Source organism: Podarcis raffonei, chromosome 17 (assembly GCF_027172205.1).
Source record: "Podarcis raffonei isolate rPodRaf1 chromosome 17, rPodRaf1.pri, whole genome shotgun sequence".
Taxonomy (NCBI): Eukaryota; Metazoa; Chordata; class Lepidosauria; order Squamata; family Lacertidae; genus Podarcis; species Podarcis raffonei.
The window spans coordinates 29,414,060-29,431,368 of record NC_070618.1 but is presented as its reverse complement, the minus strand read 5'-3'; the positions used below and the strand labels follow the sequence as shown (position 1 = coordinate 29,431,368).

Below are 17,309 nucleotides of genomic sequence, written 5' to 3'. Positions count from 1 at the left end.
CATGAGCTTATTTATTATTCATGAGCTTTCCCGGGCCCCCCCAATATTTTTTATAAGTCCGCGTCGCTGCTCCTCTGATGCCCTCTCACATCTCTGCCTCTCAGCTGTTTGCAGGGATTGTAGGGAGATTAGGCGTTGTTGGATATTTATTGCCCATTCATTCATATTTGTTTGTATGAGACTCTTGAGAGTCCCATGGACTGCAAGAAGATCAAACCTCTCCATTCTGAAGGAAATCAGCCCTGAGTGCTCACTGGAAGGACAGATCCTGAAGCTGAGACTCCAATGCTTTGGCCACCTCGTGAGAAGAGAAGACTCCCTGGAAAAGACCCTGATGTTGGGAAAGATGGAGGGCACAAGGAGAAGGGGACGACAGAGGACGAGATGGTTGGACAGTGTTCTCGAAGCTACCAACATGAGTCTGACCAAACTGCGGGAGGCAGTGGAAGACAGGAGTGCCTGGCGTGCTCTGGTCCATGGGGTCACGAAGAGTCAGACACGACTAAACAACAACAACGTTATGTTGATGTATATGTTACATCAAGCAAGTTAATCCTGCAATTTCTATTGCATGTCCACTTTCCTTATTACCAAAAGTCTGCTTTTGGAATGGTTGGGAATGGGCTTGTTGTGCAACATCATCAACTCAACTTTACTTGCACTGTATGAATTTCTCAGTACATGACTGAATTCCACCAAAAAATAGTAGCAAGCTGAAAGTACCCTTAATTACAACCAGCAGAAGTATTGCCACAAGTACCTTTCACCGGATCAAGGCCATTAGTTTGTGTGTTGCTGAGTATTCAAATTGGAATGATTGGAACAGTTAAAAACATGTCATATTTTTAAAGGCCTTGTCAATCTGATCCTCTTGTACCACTTGGTCCCATTTTAAACAGCACATAATCACACAGGCCCATAATAACACCTCTTCCACAGTTTTGAGAAGTGGCATATTGTGTAATTGGTTCCATTACTGGATATGAGAAAGCAACTTTGAAGGCAAAGGATTTACTAATTTGTGAGAGATATGAACTTATTTGTGAGGGGTAAAATTTAATAAGAATCAAATTACTTAGGTTGCAGCAGTGAAGAAAATAAAAATCTGTATGAAAGCCACATTCTTTTGACGATCATTGTGGAATTTGGTTGCGTGTAAAACACAACAGGGGCTTAGATATTAACTAGCTACTGAGGAGAAACAGCAAAATAGGCAGGCTGAGGAATGAGGAACTGGACAGATTAAAACATTTCCTCCAAGTATTTTTGCTGTTTGCATTTGTTAATTATTAATGCCTAATTATTGACAAAAGACAGTTTTAATTTATATGTAGCACATCAATTTGAAATGAAACACTGCTTGTTTCCGATACTCCATTTTGCAGGCTCTCACAGTGTATTCTCATTGACGTCATAAAGGTGGCACCTGAATGGCTCTGGTGTGGCTGAGATAAAACCATGTCAGCCAACACATTTTTTTTAAATGTTAGAAAGATGAAAATATTCCTTGCCAGCTTAGATTGCAGTCCTGGGAATACTTATCAGGAAGACAGCCCCATTAGTTTCAGGCTGAACAAATCTCTAGGAGCCCCTTCCTAGGGCAAGTCCACAAAGGAATTTCCCCATGTTTCCTTTTCTCCATGCGCATGAGAAGCAAAATGCAAGAAAGGAGTGAATGACATGAGATGCTTCTGCCAGCACTGCCACTTCTGGGGAAAACACTGTTCGTGGCCTGGAAGTATCACTCTCCAGAATGTTGTGCAAAGGTAAAGGGACCCCTGACCATTAGGTCCAGTCGTGACCGACTCTGGGGTTGCAGCACTCATCTCACTTTATTGGCCGAGGGAGCCGGCGTACAGCTTCCGGGTCATGTGGCCAGCATGACTAAGCCGCTTCTGGCGAACCAGAGCAGCACACGGAAACGCCGTATACCTTCCTGCTGGAGCGGTACCTATTTATCTACTTGCACTTTGACATGCTTTCGAACTGCTAGGTTGGCAGGAGCTGGGACAGAGCAACGGGAGTTCACCCCGTCACGGGGAGTCAAACCACCGACCTTCTGATCGGCAAGTCCTAGGCTTTGTGGTTTAACCCACAGCACCACCCTTGTGTAGCTGGCTGTCAATGCTGTCCACAAGGCCAGGCCAGTCCCTAGGGCTGTGTGGGGCCCAGGAGAAATCAGGCTGTGTGGGCCCGCCATTGCCTTCCTCTGCCACTTCTTCTCTTGATGATGATAGTGATGGAGGGGGCAGCCTCCCCCCTCCAGCTTCCTACTGCTTGTTGTTTTACTCCTCTGTTATTGGCAGTGGCCTCTCTCCTACAGCCTACATTTTCCTCCCCACTGCAGTGCTTTGGCAGCAGCAGTGCTAGCTTGCCGCCTGCCCGTTCTGTGGCTCTAGAAAGGGAGGAGGTGGAAACCCATGTGAATGGGGTGAAGGCTAGCAGGGCCAACCAGGCATCAGGGTTGCTGACTGTGGCCACCAGCGCCATGTGCAGGGCTCCCTAAAGTGTGGTGTCCAGGGCAGTTGCATCTATTTGCCACCCCAGAGATGGCCCTTCCCCTGGTGGCGGTAGTATAGGCAGAGGTGTAGCATAGATTGCTGCAGCCCAGGGCAGGGCAAGCGGTCAATCCCTTTGCTGGCCAGCATCTAATCAAGAGAGTCTCTCCTTGTAAACTAGCCTCAACCTGGTTGCAGCTCCTCAGAAATTTGGGCCCAGGGTCATGGCCCCCCTGCCCCCTCACAGTGCGCCACTGAGTGTAAGTCATTTTTTTTTTTTGCCACCATGGACTCCTTGAGGAGGCTGTTTGTGGGTGCAAAGGAAGGCCTCTGAGTGCATGTGAGTTCATGTTGGCAACTGCTGCACTGATACAGACATAGTTTTAAAAACATTGGTGCAAAAGTTGACACAGTCCCGTTGAAGTCAAGGGAGAGCCTCAGGTTACTGTCCAATTTCCTTCCTACACCCACAGTGGAGACAGATTCCTGTTCCACACGGTAGCCAATCAAGGTACACCTATCAGGAATATATATATATATAAGGCAGAGCAAGTGAAAAGAGGTGTGTGTCATTTATGCAGTCTCAGTGTCCAGAGCATGATAGCTGAAATATACTCGGAGTCGAGTGTGGATTTCATGTTCTTTATTCAGCTCATAGTAGTGAGGAATGAAAGTTTCCCCAAAATATCTGCTTTATATACATTATTTACACAATGGGTCGCACGTGATTGGCTAATTCTAGGATTCTCCTGTAGGCCAACAGATTACAGTTACTCACTGACAGGGTCTATCCTGAGTCACAATGTGGCTTTAGAGCTCAGAGGTCAACGGTCAGCATGATTTTCTCACTGTGTCAAAACATGCATGGCACCATCCAGTGTGATGGGTCCCTTGGATGCCTTCCGTGTGAAACAGGGCTGTGCTCATGCTCCATCTCTCTTCAGGATATTCTTCTCCCTGTTGTTCTCCTTTGCCTTCAGTTGAGCTACAAGTCCTTGGAGCCACACATCCTCAAAAGGAGTGAGCTGAGGTTCTTAGTGGTTCTGGGTTCTGTTTTGTGGAAGGGCACGATCACCTTCTGGAGCATAAATGGGCATCCTTTTTAGTTGAGCACTGTGAAGGGCACTTTTCGCTGACACAGTGAGAAAATCATGCTGACCGTTGACCTCTGAGCTCTAAAGCCACATTGTGACTCAGGATAGACCCTGTCAGTGAGTAACTGTAATCTGTTGAGAACTACAGGGGCAAAGGCTTTCCATAGTAGTTCTTGCAATCATGGTAGTTACTTTTGTGCTGAAGGCCAGCCTCAGTTTCTCCCCCATGATGCACCTCCCCTTTAAAGTCCTAAACGGCCTCGGCCCAGTATACCTGAAGGAGCGTATCCACCTCCATCATTCTGCCCGGATACTAAGGTCCAGCGCTGAGGGCCTTCTGGCAGTTCCCTCGCTGTGAGAAGCCAAGTTACAGGAAACCAGGCAGAGGGCCTTCTCGGTAGTGGCACCCGCCCTGTGGAACACCCTCCCACCAGATGTCAAAGAGAAGAACAACTACCAGACTTTTAGAAGACATCTGAAGGCAGCCCTGTTTAGGGCAGCTTTTAATGTTTGATATATTGCTGTATTTTAATATTTGGTTGGAAGCCACCCAGAGTGGCTGGGGAAACCCAGCCAGATGGGCGGGGTATAAATAATAAATTATTATTATTATTTTTATAAGGGGACAGCAGCTGCAACAGACAGTTCCCATGGCGAGGATTACTATAGCACCCTCTTCCAGGAATCCTCCATAGAAACAGAATTCACCTGCAAGGCTTTAGACAGGAGCTAGTTATCTGAAGCATGGGAGTGAACCTTTCACTCTGGATCCTGGCTAATTCAAAGTCCTGTTTAGGGTTACTACTTTTAAAGCACTAGCAAATGTTTCAGGTCTAGAATGCCTATAAGACCAGCTGCTATGATATAAGCCTGGCTAATCTCCAAAGTCAGGAGAATGTTCAAGAGTCCTGGTCTGAGCCATAATCAACCTCACCCTGGTGACCCGCCTCCCTAGTTTTCCTATGGAGGGTGCTTTGCCTGTGCAGCCTGACCAGGATTAGGCCTCTGTCCCTCAAGCACTGCCAACCAGCATGACTCCCCTGCATGCTGTCTGCCCACCGCTGAGGACAATGGAAGAAGTGAAGCAGTCGACTTTGGGCTTGGCGGTCCATGAGGTGCCTTCTAAGAGTTGCCTGATCATGCTTTGTTGCAGCTGAGCAGTAAAGTGACCAGCAGCCTTGTTGACATGGTGGTGTTGACATGTCCTAACAGTGAGAAAGCTGGGTATCTCATGAGAAGCTAGGGACCTCTCATTTAATTGTGCAATGTGCAGCTTTTTAATAGCAGAAGTAGGCAGGTGCTGGGGACAAGGCTGCCCTTGCCTTTTCTTCATTGCACTGGATGGTGCCAGCTGTTCCACTATGGGGCCACCCCTTGCAAGGCTCCTGCACCTTTCCAGAGATCATGGCATACATGGCTATAACAAAGGCAGCCATAGACAGCATGGAGATGCAGTGATGATGAAAACTGCACCTGTTGTTCTGGTGTCTGTCGTGCAGTTTTTTTTTGTGAGAACAAGAAATATTGCCTGCCACTCACGCCCACTGATTGTTCTGTGATGCTGTCAGAACTCACTTCACAGCTATTCAATATGTTGCGTCATGTTGTTTAGTATAAGTTGTCAGTGCTGTCTGCGGCAATAAACATTGAGAGACAGGACAATCTCCCACCTTGCTTGTCACTTACCCCAGCTGCCTTCATGATGGGGCACTGAAGGGACTTTGTGCCACAACACTGCATCAAAACTGAGAGTCCTGCCATTTGAGTACTGAGAAGTGATGGGTCTGCACTAGGGATGGGGGGAGAAATTTGATCCAGTTTACAGGTGCCTAAGTATCACTTTCTGAAACAATACATGAATTGAAACACAACCATGCTTTGAAATTTGCACTTATCTGAATTTTGCAATGCAGTTTTCCAGTTAAATAATGTCTACAAAAAAATGCATAAACTTGGGTGAAATGTGCATATATTAGTGAAGATGACATTTGAAAATACACTATCTGGAGGAATTGCTTTGTAAAAACATATAATTAGGCAAAATTGCATAGAAAATTGTGTGTATTAAGAGAAATTTGCACTGAAATGTTGGTGAGTTTTTGCAATGACTTTTAAAAAACCCTTATGTGAATATGCAGCGAACTGAACTTCAGACTGGAAAAATGAGAAACTGAATGAAACCAATAGTGAAATAATAATAATAATAATAATAATAATAATAATTTATTATTATTATTATTATTATTATTATTATTATTATTATTATTATTTATTTATACCCCGCCCATCTGGCTGGGCTTCCCCAGCCACTCTGGGCGGCTTCCAAAAAAATATTAAAATACTGTAATACAGCATTAAAAGCTTCCCTAAACATAAGTTATTTAGTCGTTTAGTCGTGTCCAACTCTTTGTGACCCCATGGACCAGAGCACGCCAGGCACTCCTCTCTTCCACTGCCTCCCGCAGTTTGGTCAAACTCATGCTGGTAGCTTTGAGAACACTGTCCAACCATCTTATCCTCTGTCGTCCCCTTCTCCTTGTGCCCTCCATCTTTCCCAACATCATTGACACATACTTCCACTCAATGGTTCAATAAACTCCTGGATATCCTTGGTACTGCTGTGGTTCTCAACTGAGGAATTGGGCTGCATGAAATGGAAAAGGGAGGGAATAGAAAATGCACATCAGATATGGAGCTGGACGTGATGGAGAAGGCTGTTTGTTGTAGCCCTCACCTCTGCTAGCTTTGGAGGCCTCTTGAGCGTTTCCGGGCAGATTGTGTGAACTGGGTAAAATTGTATCATGATGGTATTCGTGCTATAGCTGTGTGTTGGTCTGTGCACTGACAATGCCTTTTATGCGTGTCAGTGCACATTGCCTTGACTGGTGGATTTTGGCAGAGTTGCCAAGGTGTATGTGAGTATCTGTCAATGTTCCTACATTGTGTCTCATCTCTTGTGCTTTCTACCTTGCTGATGTGAGTGCATAGGATAATGAATTCATTACACCAGCATTAGCCTTTGCATGACTGCCACTGATGTGGTGAGTCCTTAGAATCAGATGATTTATTATTGAATTGCACAGTGCATTTCATTGCTTTAAATGTGATGCGGAACACTTCTCTCTTCTAGATTACATCCATTGCTTCTGCTGGAGATTCTAGGCTCCCCCCACCAAAAAAGATGAATTGTTGAGTGCTAATTCAAATTGGTGGTGGCCATGCGCAAACTACTGGAAAATACTTATCTGCAGTTAAGTTCCATGTGGTTGACATGCATTTAAAAGGGTCTTAGTCCATGTACCATTATTTTGTATGTGAAAAATCCACATCCCATCAAGGTATTCCTACCTTTAGTAGTGTTTGTGCTCCTGTAAAATGTGTATAAGGTTGTGTGTGTGTGTGTGTGTGTGTGTGTGTGTGTGTGTGAGAGAGAGAGAGAGAGAGAGAGAGAGAGAGAGAGAGAGAGAGAGAGAGAGAGATTTAAAATTTGCACAGGTGTGCATTAATTCTGATGTGGACCCGCTATTAGAAATATTGTTCTTCTCAATATTATTTTCGCTCTTATGTGATTGTAATTGTGGGGCACCGGAATCGTTGCATCACATAATTTTTGATTGTGCATTTCACTCATCGGCCAGGAGCAAGTTTCTTGCTCAATATCTAAAGGGAATTGCCGATGATACAAATGAAGCCAAACTGAGATATCTATTAAATGATGATGACCCCCTAAGATCACTCATGGTTGCCAGATTCTTGATCAGCGTTCTATCCCTAAAGAAGAGAAATGGACTCCTGTGCGGCTCGGATAATCCCTCTAAACTATGATCTATGTTTTAGGATGTAATTAGGTGATATCACCATTGATGTCTTCTACTAATTTATGAGTAGAGGACGATGTTTATGTTACAAATTTATTGTAATGTATGATGTTGGTCTTTTGTTTTTGTTTTGCTTTGGTTCTTGTCTGTTTTTTGTAAGTTTTGGCGGTTTTAAATTTGGAGGTTTAAGTACATTATGTTGGTATGGGAAACTGTCGTGTGATGGGCCACTGGCCGTAATAAAGTTCAATACAATACAATACAATATTATTTATGTATGCTATGTAGTGCTTTTAAACTTCATGTGGATGCAGGGATTGCAAGATCACACATCCAAATTGTGGGTGTTACGTGCCTATGTTAAAAGTTCTCTGATGGCTAACATTTCTGATGTTTGGCCATTTAACTCACAATGAGCTTATGTTTAATCAGGTAGAAATGGTCTAATTATATGGTTTCAAATATTCAGCTCGAACAGTTAGACACTGTGATGCTGTCAGAACCTCTAAAAGAAACCTAAAACCCTTCTGTCATTGGCTAAATGTTTTGAATTGAGGTTAAATGAATGTTGCTTTTATTAAACATTTGTAGATAATATGTAAGTGGCACTGTTCTGTCATGCAGGAAAATCTCTATTTGTATTTGCCAAGATTCTGTGATAAAGTTGTTCTTTTCAAGTTTATCCGTTTTGTTTTGTTTTTAAAAACTAAACAAATTTATATGGTAAAACTAGTCTTTTCTTTTCAGATCCCTCCAAGTTTTATTTTTCTTTCCTTTTGAACACAGCATATTTAAATTTTCAAAACTACAGAATAATATCAAATGGCAATTATCTCCTACAACTTCTGCCAGAGTTGGCAAAAGTTAAAGTTGTTCATGTTTTATGGCGCTGACTATTCAAGTAATTTCTTATTTTAGAGCATATCTTTTTATTTCTTTTTAATTTCCTTTTAAAAATAAACAGGTGTTGCTACCAGGAGGATAACTCCAGCCCTGCTATTCAGTCATGCTTTCTGGTTTTCACAAGCTTCAGAAAAACACAGCATCGTTTTCTTTTCCCTGTATTCTGAACACTACCTCTTTTACATACTTCTAGGTACAAGTGATTAAGCAGGCAGAGAGAATAATTCTTTTCTGTCGTCTCTCACTTTTCCTCTCTCTAAAATCTTTGTTAGGGCAATATGTTTCTTATGCCATAACAAATATACTGTGCTAATATGGATTTTGGAAATTTTCTTAAGTTTTTGTGCTGCTTTCCCTATCTCTTTCTCCATTATCTTTCACAATTATCTCACTTTATTCCTTTCCTTTCCTTTTATCTTTTTCTTTATTTTGCTGTTTTCTTCTCTCTCTCTCTGTTTTTGTTTTTATTTAGATTAGTTTATTTTATCTTATTGTTTTATGACAAAGCTTTAATAGAGCATTATTTTTTTTAAAAAAATCTCACTTTATAGGACTGCTTTTAGGTCGGCTTCACACCTGACGTGGCAATTGTGTGTATTTAATTATAAATTTAATAGCTTCATATACTTCTCTGTTAGAGTTATCTAGCTAATTCACAGTATACGTGCAAAATAATATTAAGACTAAAAATACGAAAGCAGCCTAGCTACCTTTGAAGGTGACCCGGAAACTACAACTAATCCAGAATGTGGCAGCTAGACTGGTGACTGGGAGCGGCCACCGAGACCACATCACACCATTCTTGAAAGACCTACACTGGCTCCCAGTACGTTTCCGAGCACAATTCAAAGTGTTGGTGCTGACCTTGAAAGCCCTAAATGGCCTCAGTCCAGTAAACCTGAAGGAGCATCTCCACCCCCATCATTCTGCCCGGACACTGAGGTCCAGTGCCAAGGGCCTTCTGGTGGTTCCCTCATTGTGAGAAGTGAAGTTACGGGGAACCAGGCAGAGGGCCTTCTCAGTGGTGGCGCCTGCCCTGTGGAACGCCCTCCCACCCGATGTCAAAGAGAACAACAACTACCAGACTTTTAGAAGACATCTGAAGGCAGCCCTGTTTAGGGAAGCTTTTAATGTTTGATGCATTGCTGTATTTTAATATTTTTTTGGAAGCCGCCCAGAGTGGCTGGGGAAGCCCAGCCAGATGGGTGGGATATAAATAATAAATTATTATTATTATTACTAGCCACACACAAAGTAATAAACATAAACATAAAAACTACCAGTACCCCATCTCCAAATGTAAAGGTAAAGGTAAAGGTGAAGGGACCCCTGACCATTAGGCCCAGTCGTAACCGACTCTGGGTTTGTGGCGTTCATCTCACTTTATTGGCCGAGAGAGCCAGCGTACAGCTTCCGGGTCATGTGGCCAGCATGACTAAGCCGCTTCTGGCAAACCAGAGCAGCACATGGAAACGCTGTTTACCTTCCCACCAGAGTGGTACCTATTTATCTACTTGCACTTTGACATGCTTTCGAACTGCTAGGTTGGCAGGAGCAGGGACCGAGCAACGGGAGCTCACCCCATTGCGGGGATTCGAACCGCAACCTTCTGATCGGCAAGTCCTAGGCTCCGTGGTTTAACCCACAGTGCCACCCATGTCCCGCAATCTCCAAATGTACTGCAGAATAAAAAGGTCTTCATTGCCCTTCCGAAAGATTGACAGGAGATGCCCTGAAGTCTCTGCAGGAAGGAAATTCACAGGATGGTCAGTTGGCATTGCAGGAGAAAAGCTCTGCTCCTTCAACTTCCCAACTTGCCTCAAAGGACACGGCAATGTGGTGGGTTGAGATAGAAAGAAATGCACCCAAATGTAGTCTAGACAAAGCTGATGTGTTTTTTGTAGTTGTCAACAACAACAACACCACCTGTGATGGCGAGGCATATTTTCCTCAGCATAGAAAACACACGGTGTTGATGGGAAAGTACTTTAGCAGTAGAAGTTTATATTTACTGTTGTGTTACAAGCCACCTTTTATGGATAAACTCTTTTAAAGATTTGTTGAAAAAGGTCCAATGGTGTCACTGTGGTCTCTCAGAATTGCAATCTGTTGTTCACTGTGAATGGAACTTTAAAAATATTTCCCTAGTTTTTACTGTGAAACATTTGGCAGGAAAGTATATCATATTAAAGCAGTTTGCTGGGAAATTACTGCTATTCGCTTGCTAGATTTGGGTTAAAAGGGAAATTTGAAAGGTGCCAGCGCTTGTAATCTATTTGCCATTATACACCTTGGGCATTGATCCATTCAGGTTGCACAAATTAGAACACTAAGTAGACTGGATGATGGTAAGGATTTTAGTGTGAATCCTTAAGTATGGGGCAATTGTGGTTGACTGTTTTTGTAATTTACTATCAAGTTTGAGTTTTCCTTATGAAGATAATAGCAAGTCCTTTACATTGTGCATGTAAATTTATTGTGTGAATAGTGTGATTGAACTTTAATCTCTGAGATCATTGGTTTGTCAACAGGTGATATTCAGGAACTGTATCTTCACACATGACCTGGTTGCAATTATTAGAGATGCGGACTTTGTTCTTTAGCTTTGAAGACACACACACACACACACACACACACACACACACACATATGATTTTGTGAACAATTTCTTTTTTGTTTCAGTCATAAATTGTAATATTTGGATTTGTAACTCTCAGATCATTTCATTAAAACAAATCCTTAAAGGAACATGATTAGAAAAACATAGAAATTTGGGATTTGTGAAATTGATCAGACCAAACAGTCATTCTATAAACTTGTCAAATAATATATGGCTTGATTCGTGATTCACTTTGCTTTATTCCCCTGTCTTTAAAATCAGACTCTTACAGTACATTCCACCATCAGCCTTTTTCTCAGTTCTTTGCACATGCTTTATATGTATAATACTATAGATTCATTAGACTTTTTTAATGTGGAAAATGTAAGTTAAAATTTGTACAACTTCTTCATTTTCAGGGGGTCCTGCCTTTGGGACTCGGTGCAAGTCAATCGGAAAAAGTAGCTGCAACAAATTAATCGTCACCAGCAGTCCAATGATGGTTCAGCGACTGGGACTTCTATCTCCTCCTGCCCAAAAGGTCTCAACAGCATGCAACCAAATCAGCCCTAGCTTACAGAGGGCTGTGAATGCTACCAACTCGAATATACCTCCATCTGATACAAGGTCTTCATTTTATTCTATAGGAATGTTTTCATCTCTATAAAGTCAGAAAAATATTTTACCACTCACTTTAGAGTTATCCCTTTTGTGCACAGTTGTAATTTAGAATGAAAGCTGCAGTCTAGGTATTGTAAGGGACGCGGGTGGCGCTGTGGGTTAAACCACAGAGCCTAGGACTTGCCCATCAGAAGGTTGGTGGTTCGAATCCCTGCGACGGGGTGAGCTCCTGTTGTTCGGTCCCTGCTTCTGCCAACCTAGAAGTTCGAAAGCACATCAAAGTGCAAGTAGATAAATAGGTACCGCTCTGGCGGGAAGGTAAACGGCGTTTCCGTGCGCTGCTCTGGTTCGCCAGAAGCAGCTTAGTCCTGCTGGCCACATGACCCTGAAGCTGTACGCCGGCTCCCTCGGCCAGTAAAGCGAGATGAGCGCCACAACCCCAGAGTCGGCCACGACCGGACCTAATGGTCAGGGGTTCCTTTACCTAGGTATTGTAGTTCAATATTATTCCTTTGAGATTAATCACAGGTTGTAGAAGTTATGCAGTAATGCCCTAAGAAAAGTATGCTGTAACATGTGCTATGTAAGTAAACTTTGGCTAACAAATGTCGACTATCTAGAACAGTCACAGGTAGTTGCGGCTCTCTTTTGGTGGTGAGCTTGTAGGTGCTGTCTAGCCGACTGGTGGGATGGTGCGGCAGCTGCCAAGGCCTGGGAGAGGGGAGAGCATCTTGCAAGATCTCAGGGGTCACTCCATCTCATGTGGTCCACCAACCTGCTTGTTCCCTTTCCTTCCTTCCCTTGGGTGGAGGAAAACAATCTGAGTCCCCCCCTTGGGCTTGCAGTGGCCACTGCTTAACAAGGTTGGAAATGAATTTTACTGGACTCCTTGGCTGGTTTTGAATAAACGTTCACAAACCTTTTATTGATAATAATCGGCTAATAATTTGAGGATCTATAGAACTGTGTAACATGCAGAAAACAGCATTTTTAGAGAAATCAAAGACTGGAACTGAGGGAAGTCGGGGGTGGGTGGGCTCTGGAGGGGGAGGGAGGAAAAAAGGGGGGAAATAAGGATGATATGTTTCTGGATAATATGTTTTGTTTTAATTTTGAATAAAAAAGTATTTTTTTAAAAAAAAAAGGAAATGAATTTTACACGCAGCTGCAATTAGCCCTGGTTAGTCTCTTGGTCAGTTAGTGGGTTGCACTCACTCTCGAGACCCTGATGGGGGCTGCCAAAGCAACTGTCACCACAATAGTCAGTAGGTGGTATTCAATGCAGCCTGAGCCTCAGGTTGTCTCTACCTGAGTTTCCCTTGATTCTCCAATGTAGCTGCAGCCCCTGACACCTCTCTCAGGCCTTTCCTGAGAACACCATGGCCCCTGGAGGAAATTTGTGAAGGGCACAGAGAGCACGAGGGACTGCAGTAAGGATATGGGGCAATTCTTCTTGTGCAAATATTTGCACTCATGCAGTATTGGACACCACCCATTGCTTACTAATAGACATACTATGTGTAGTAACTTGGTGTTCAGATTTTGAATATGCAAAAGCAAAGATCAGTTTTGAGAAGGTGATTTTAATTGTCAAAAATAAGCAGCTGAGCTCTGAATATGCCAGCTGCTTCATAGAACTACCAAGAGCTAAAATTTAAGTAATTGTTTGCATTCCCTCTCCCTCTTTTCTCCACTGCAGATCCCTTCTGTCCCGAGAATCTTTGGCCTCCACAACCCTGAGTCTGTCTGAAAGTCCATCAATCCAGAGTGTCAAGCAAGAATGGCTTCATGGCTACAGGATTTTTCCTTCTCTTCCTTCCAGCCAAGGCTCCCCAAATGGCACGGACCTTGGGGACATCACAAGTGTTACATCTGGAATGTCCATGTCCAACAATGTCTCTAGCTCATTACCATCTTACTTGTTTGGTGTGGAAAATAATTGTTCTCCTTATCCTAGTCCTCACTATTCTTCAACCAGGTCTCATTCAGCCAAAAAGAGGGCCCTCTCCCTGTCTCCTTTGTCTGATGGAATCGGGATTGACTTCAATACAATCATCCGCACATCCCCTACTTCTCTTGTTGCTTACATCAATGGCTCAAGGGCATCTCCAGCAAACATCTCCCCTCAGCCTGAGGTCTATGGACACTTCTTGGGAATAAGGGGAAGTTGTATTCCTCAGACTTGCTCTATTCCAAATCCTCAAAAAAGACTTCTTGTTGCTAATGGCAATGTTGCCCTTCCAAGTTACGGTGAAAGTGAGAACACTGAAGACCAGCGCATGCAACAGTTGGAACAAAACAGCCTGCAGCCAGCAGTCACTAACAACATGGTGGTTCAACAAGGAATATCTCTGCTAGATAGCCAATCTGTGGGCATTTTTAAAAGTAGGCGTGCCAATGGTTTTTCTGGGAACACAGTGGACATGCCACCTATTTCTCCAGTGGCTCCCCTTGTTCTTCCTCCATCACATGGTCCACCTCCCCCATACCATGCACATCAGCATGACCTTATAAACCATCCCCACCAGATTTCCTTAGCAGCATCTGTGCAAGGCCCTCTCTTAGATGAAGAAGGCGAACTGGATGAGTTTAATGGCAAGCACTGCTGTTGCTGGATAGACTGCAGTGCTACTTATGACCAGCAGGAAGATCTTGTGCGGCACATAGAAAAAAATCACATAGACCAGAGGAAAGGAGAGGATTTCACTTGTTTTTGGGCTGGGTGCCCTCGGAGATACAAGCCATTTAATGCGCGTTACAAACTACTGATTCACATGAGAGTGCATTCAGGAGAAAAGCCAAACAAATGTACGGTAAGTCTAAAACATGTTAGATAGACACACTGGTTTGCTGTATATGAAATATAGCAATTTTTAACACTGTGCTAGGTTCCTCCCCCCTTATTGGCTAGTACAGCTTGTTCTGAAAAAATAGAAACAGAATGCAAGCTTTGTTGATATTAATGAATTAAAAACTAAGTGAATGAATAGACTTTTCAAATGCATGCAGAGGCACAAACAGGAACAGAGGAAGATGCATTATACCAAGTCAGCTCATTGGTCCATCTAGTTTAGCATTGTCTATGCTGACTAGCAGTGGCACTTCAGCTTCAGATGGGGTATCAGCCAGGCCTGCCTGGAGATGCTGGAAGACCAGCCTGTAAGTCTTCTGCAAGCAAAGAATGCATTCTCCCGCATTCTCTCCTCTCTTCTTCTTTTTGAACTTATTCGAGCTTCAGATACTTCAATGCAGTTAGAACTAATCCCTCGTTTGCTTATTTTAGTGCTTTTCTACATCTGAACCTTTTTTAGCTGTTAATTCATATCTCCTTTCCCAGTGTGGTGTAGTGGTTTGAGCGGTAGTCTCGTAATCTGGGGAACCGGGTTTGTGTCTCCGCTCCTCCACATGCAGCTGCTGGGTGACCTTGGGCCAGTCACACTTCTCTGAAGTCTCTCAGCCCCACTCACCTCACAGAGTGTTTGTTGTGGGTGAGGAAGGGAAAGGCGATTGTGAGCCGCTTTGAGACTCCTGAAGGGGAGTGAAACAGTGGTGTAGCGTGGGGGGTGCAGGGGGGCCAGCCGCACCGGGTGCAACATCTGGGGGGGGCGCGCTCGCCGCCTCCGGAGTCTCCGAAGAGCCTCGGGCGCAGGCTGTAGGACCAGGCCAAGAAGCCGAATCTGAAGAGCCCGCTGAGCGCCGCGCCCAGGCAGAGTGCGCTGGGAGGCACCACTGCAGGGCCCGGCGGCAGCCGCAGCACCTTGCCACCATTCCGCCGCCAGACTTGCTCGCACAGGCACGGCCGCCCGCCGCCGACGCTGCTGCCTATGGTGGCGGACACGTGGAGAGAAACAGCGGCAGCCGAGCGAGAGACTCTCCCTTTCTCACTGCAACGCTCCGCGGAGGGGGCGAGGGAGAGAGTCAGGTGGAAATGCGCGTGCGCGCCCCAAGCCGCATCTTCGCGGGGGTTGGGGGGCGAAGCCGCCGGGTATTTGCGCCCCAAATTGGGGCGACCGCAAAAAGCCACCCTGCCAGCAGCAAGCTTCAAGGTCAAAGGCTCCCTTCGAGGAAGCTGCAATCCTCTTTCCAATTAAGTCCCCCCCCCAGCTCAGTTCAGTGGGAGGTGGATTTCCCGGGTCTCTTGTCCCTTAGAGGGCGCCTCTCATCATCCCGCCATTCTGAGAGCAGGGAGGGCGCCTCTCAGGAGACTTCCCCCCGCATTTGCTTTCCCGCTCAGGAAAGTGCGCGCAGCCCCGGCTGGATCTGCAACTCTTCTGGTGAGCGAGGTTTAAACCAGAGGCAGGCGCTCCTTCTTGGACGGATGCCTGGAAGAAAAAGACCCCGCGGTCTCTTCCTTTCCTTCCCCTGCAGAGACCAGCCACGTCCCTCAGCCGAGGCCGCCTTGCTTCTCAAAAGAGCCGGTCTACTACAGTTCGTGGCTGCATAGGAGAGCGCTGCTTTCCTTGCAAAAGGCCCCCAGGTTGAGTCTCCGGCACCTCCAGCTATGAGAGGATGGGAGCAGTGGCGTAGCGTGGGGGGTGCAGGGGGGGTCGGCCGCACCTGGCGCAACATCTGGGGGTTAGGGTTAGGGGGCGCAAATCCACGGGTTAGGGGGCGCAAATTGCTTGCCTTGCCCCGGGTGCTGACAACCCACGCTACGCCACTGGAGTGAAACGTGGGGTATCAAATCCAAACTCTTCTTCTTTTTCTTCTTCAATAATTTTTTTATTTTATTTTTAAAATAATTTTTATTAAGTTTTCCATTTAACAATCCAATCATATCACATTAATTATTCCAAATTATACCAATACATATCATAAAGTCCAAATATTTTGCCAAATTATATATTTTTGTTGTTTTTCTTGGGGGTTCCCATGCTTCGAGTTCAGTAAGGGTCCAGTCATCTCATATTTCTGCTGCTTTTAGTGTTCACCAGTCCCATCTTTCAGTCTCCTTTCTCAATAATTTTTATTGTTTTTCATGTCAATACAAGAACAACATATAAGTATAGTAACTTGTCCAGTGGTACAGTCTTACTAAGTTTCATATGCAATACACAATATGCAAGCAACACTTTTATTTATGCAATATCAGTTTAAGTCTCTTCTCCACAAAGATTCTAGTGTTGGGGGTGGAATAAAAGGACCCCCTGTCTCATTTATAAAGGAAAAGAAAGGAGGCCAAGTCTCACGAAAAGTGTCTCTCCTTTCTGCTGTGGTGAGTAAGGTATTCCGATAGAGACACATTCTAAATATTATTTAACCAGATTTCAATGAGGATTTCTGTAGATGGTTTCCAATATCACTGGAGCAGTGCAAACCCACAAAAAATTTGAATTTGTATTTGAGGAGTGACTTCTGTGTTTCCTGATCATACCAGTGGGCATTTTCCCAGGGCATGAGCACAGACAGCTGCATGGCACCTTGTTTTTTATTCTCTGCCCCACCTAGGAAGTGTGCAAAATCACAAAGCCAGGCAATTACAAATTTGTTTGTGCAGTATTCTGGTGCATACATAAACATACACAAACAGATACACATATAAACACCATTCGGCAGCATGCTGTAAACAGAGCACAGATGGAAAAGAAATTAAAGTAACTGTAAATTCTCAGTACAAACTTTTCAGACTGCTGAAATACATTGCGAGCAAATTTTTAATGTGCTTTGCTAATGCAGTTTTCTGGTTTTATGTAAATCTGAGGGGTCAATAGAATAGAGATAGGAGAAAGAGCGAATGCACTCTGCTCTCCCATTCAGGAACATACTAGAAATAATT

General features: G+C 44.3%; 1 protein-coding gene across 4 annotated transcripts in view; it reads left to right on the top strand.

Annotated features, from left to right (window-relative positions):
* GLIS3 (GLIS family zinc finger 3) overlaps positions 1-17,309 on the top strand; it is a 180,395-nt gene that overhangs the window by 42,911 nt on the left and 120,175 nt on the right. For all 4 annotated transcript variants that reach the window (XM_053370470.1, XM_053370468.1, XM_053370469.1 and 1 more), the window contains 2 exons: positions 11,332-11,539; positions 13,233-14,346. In XM_053370470.1, the coding sequence (XP_053226445.1) occupies positions 11,409-11,539; positions 13,233-14,346 (1,245 nt within the window). In that variant the 5' untranslated portion in view covers positions 11,332-11,408. The remainder of the gene's footprint in view (positions 1-11,331; positions 11,540-13,232; positions 14,347-17,309) is intronic.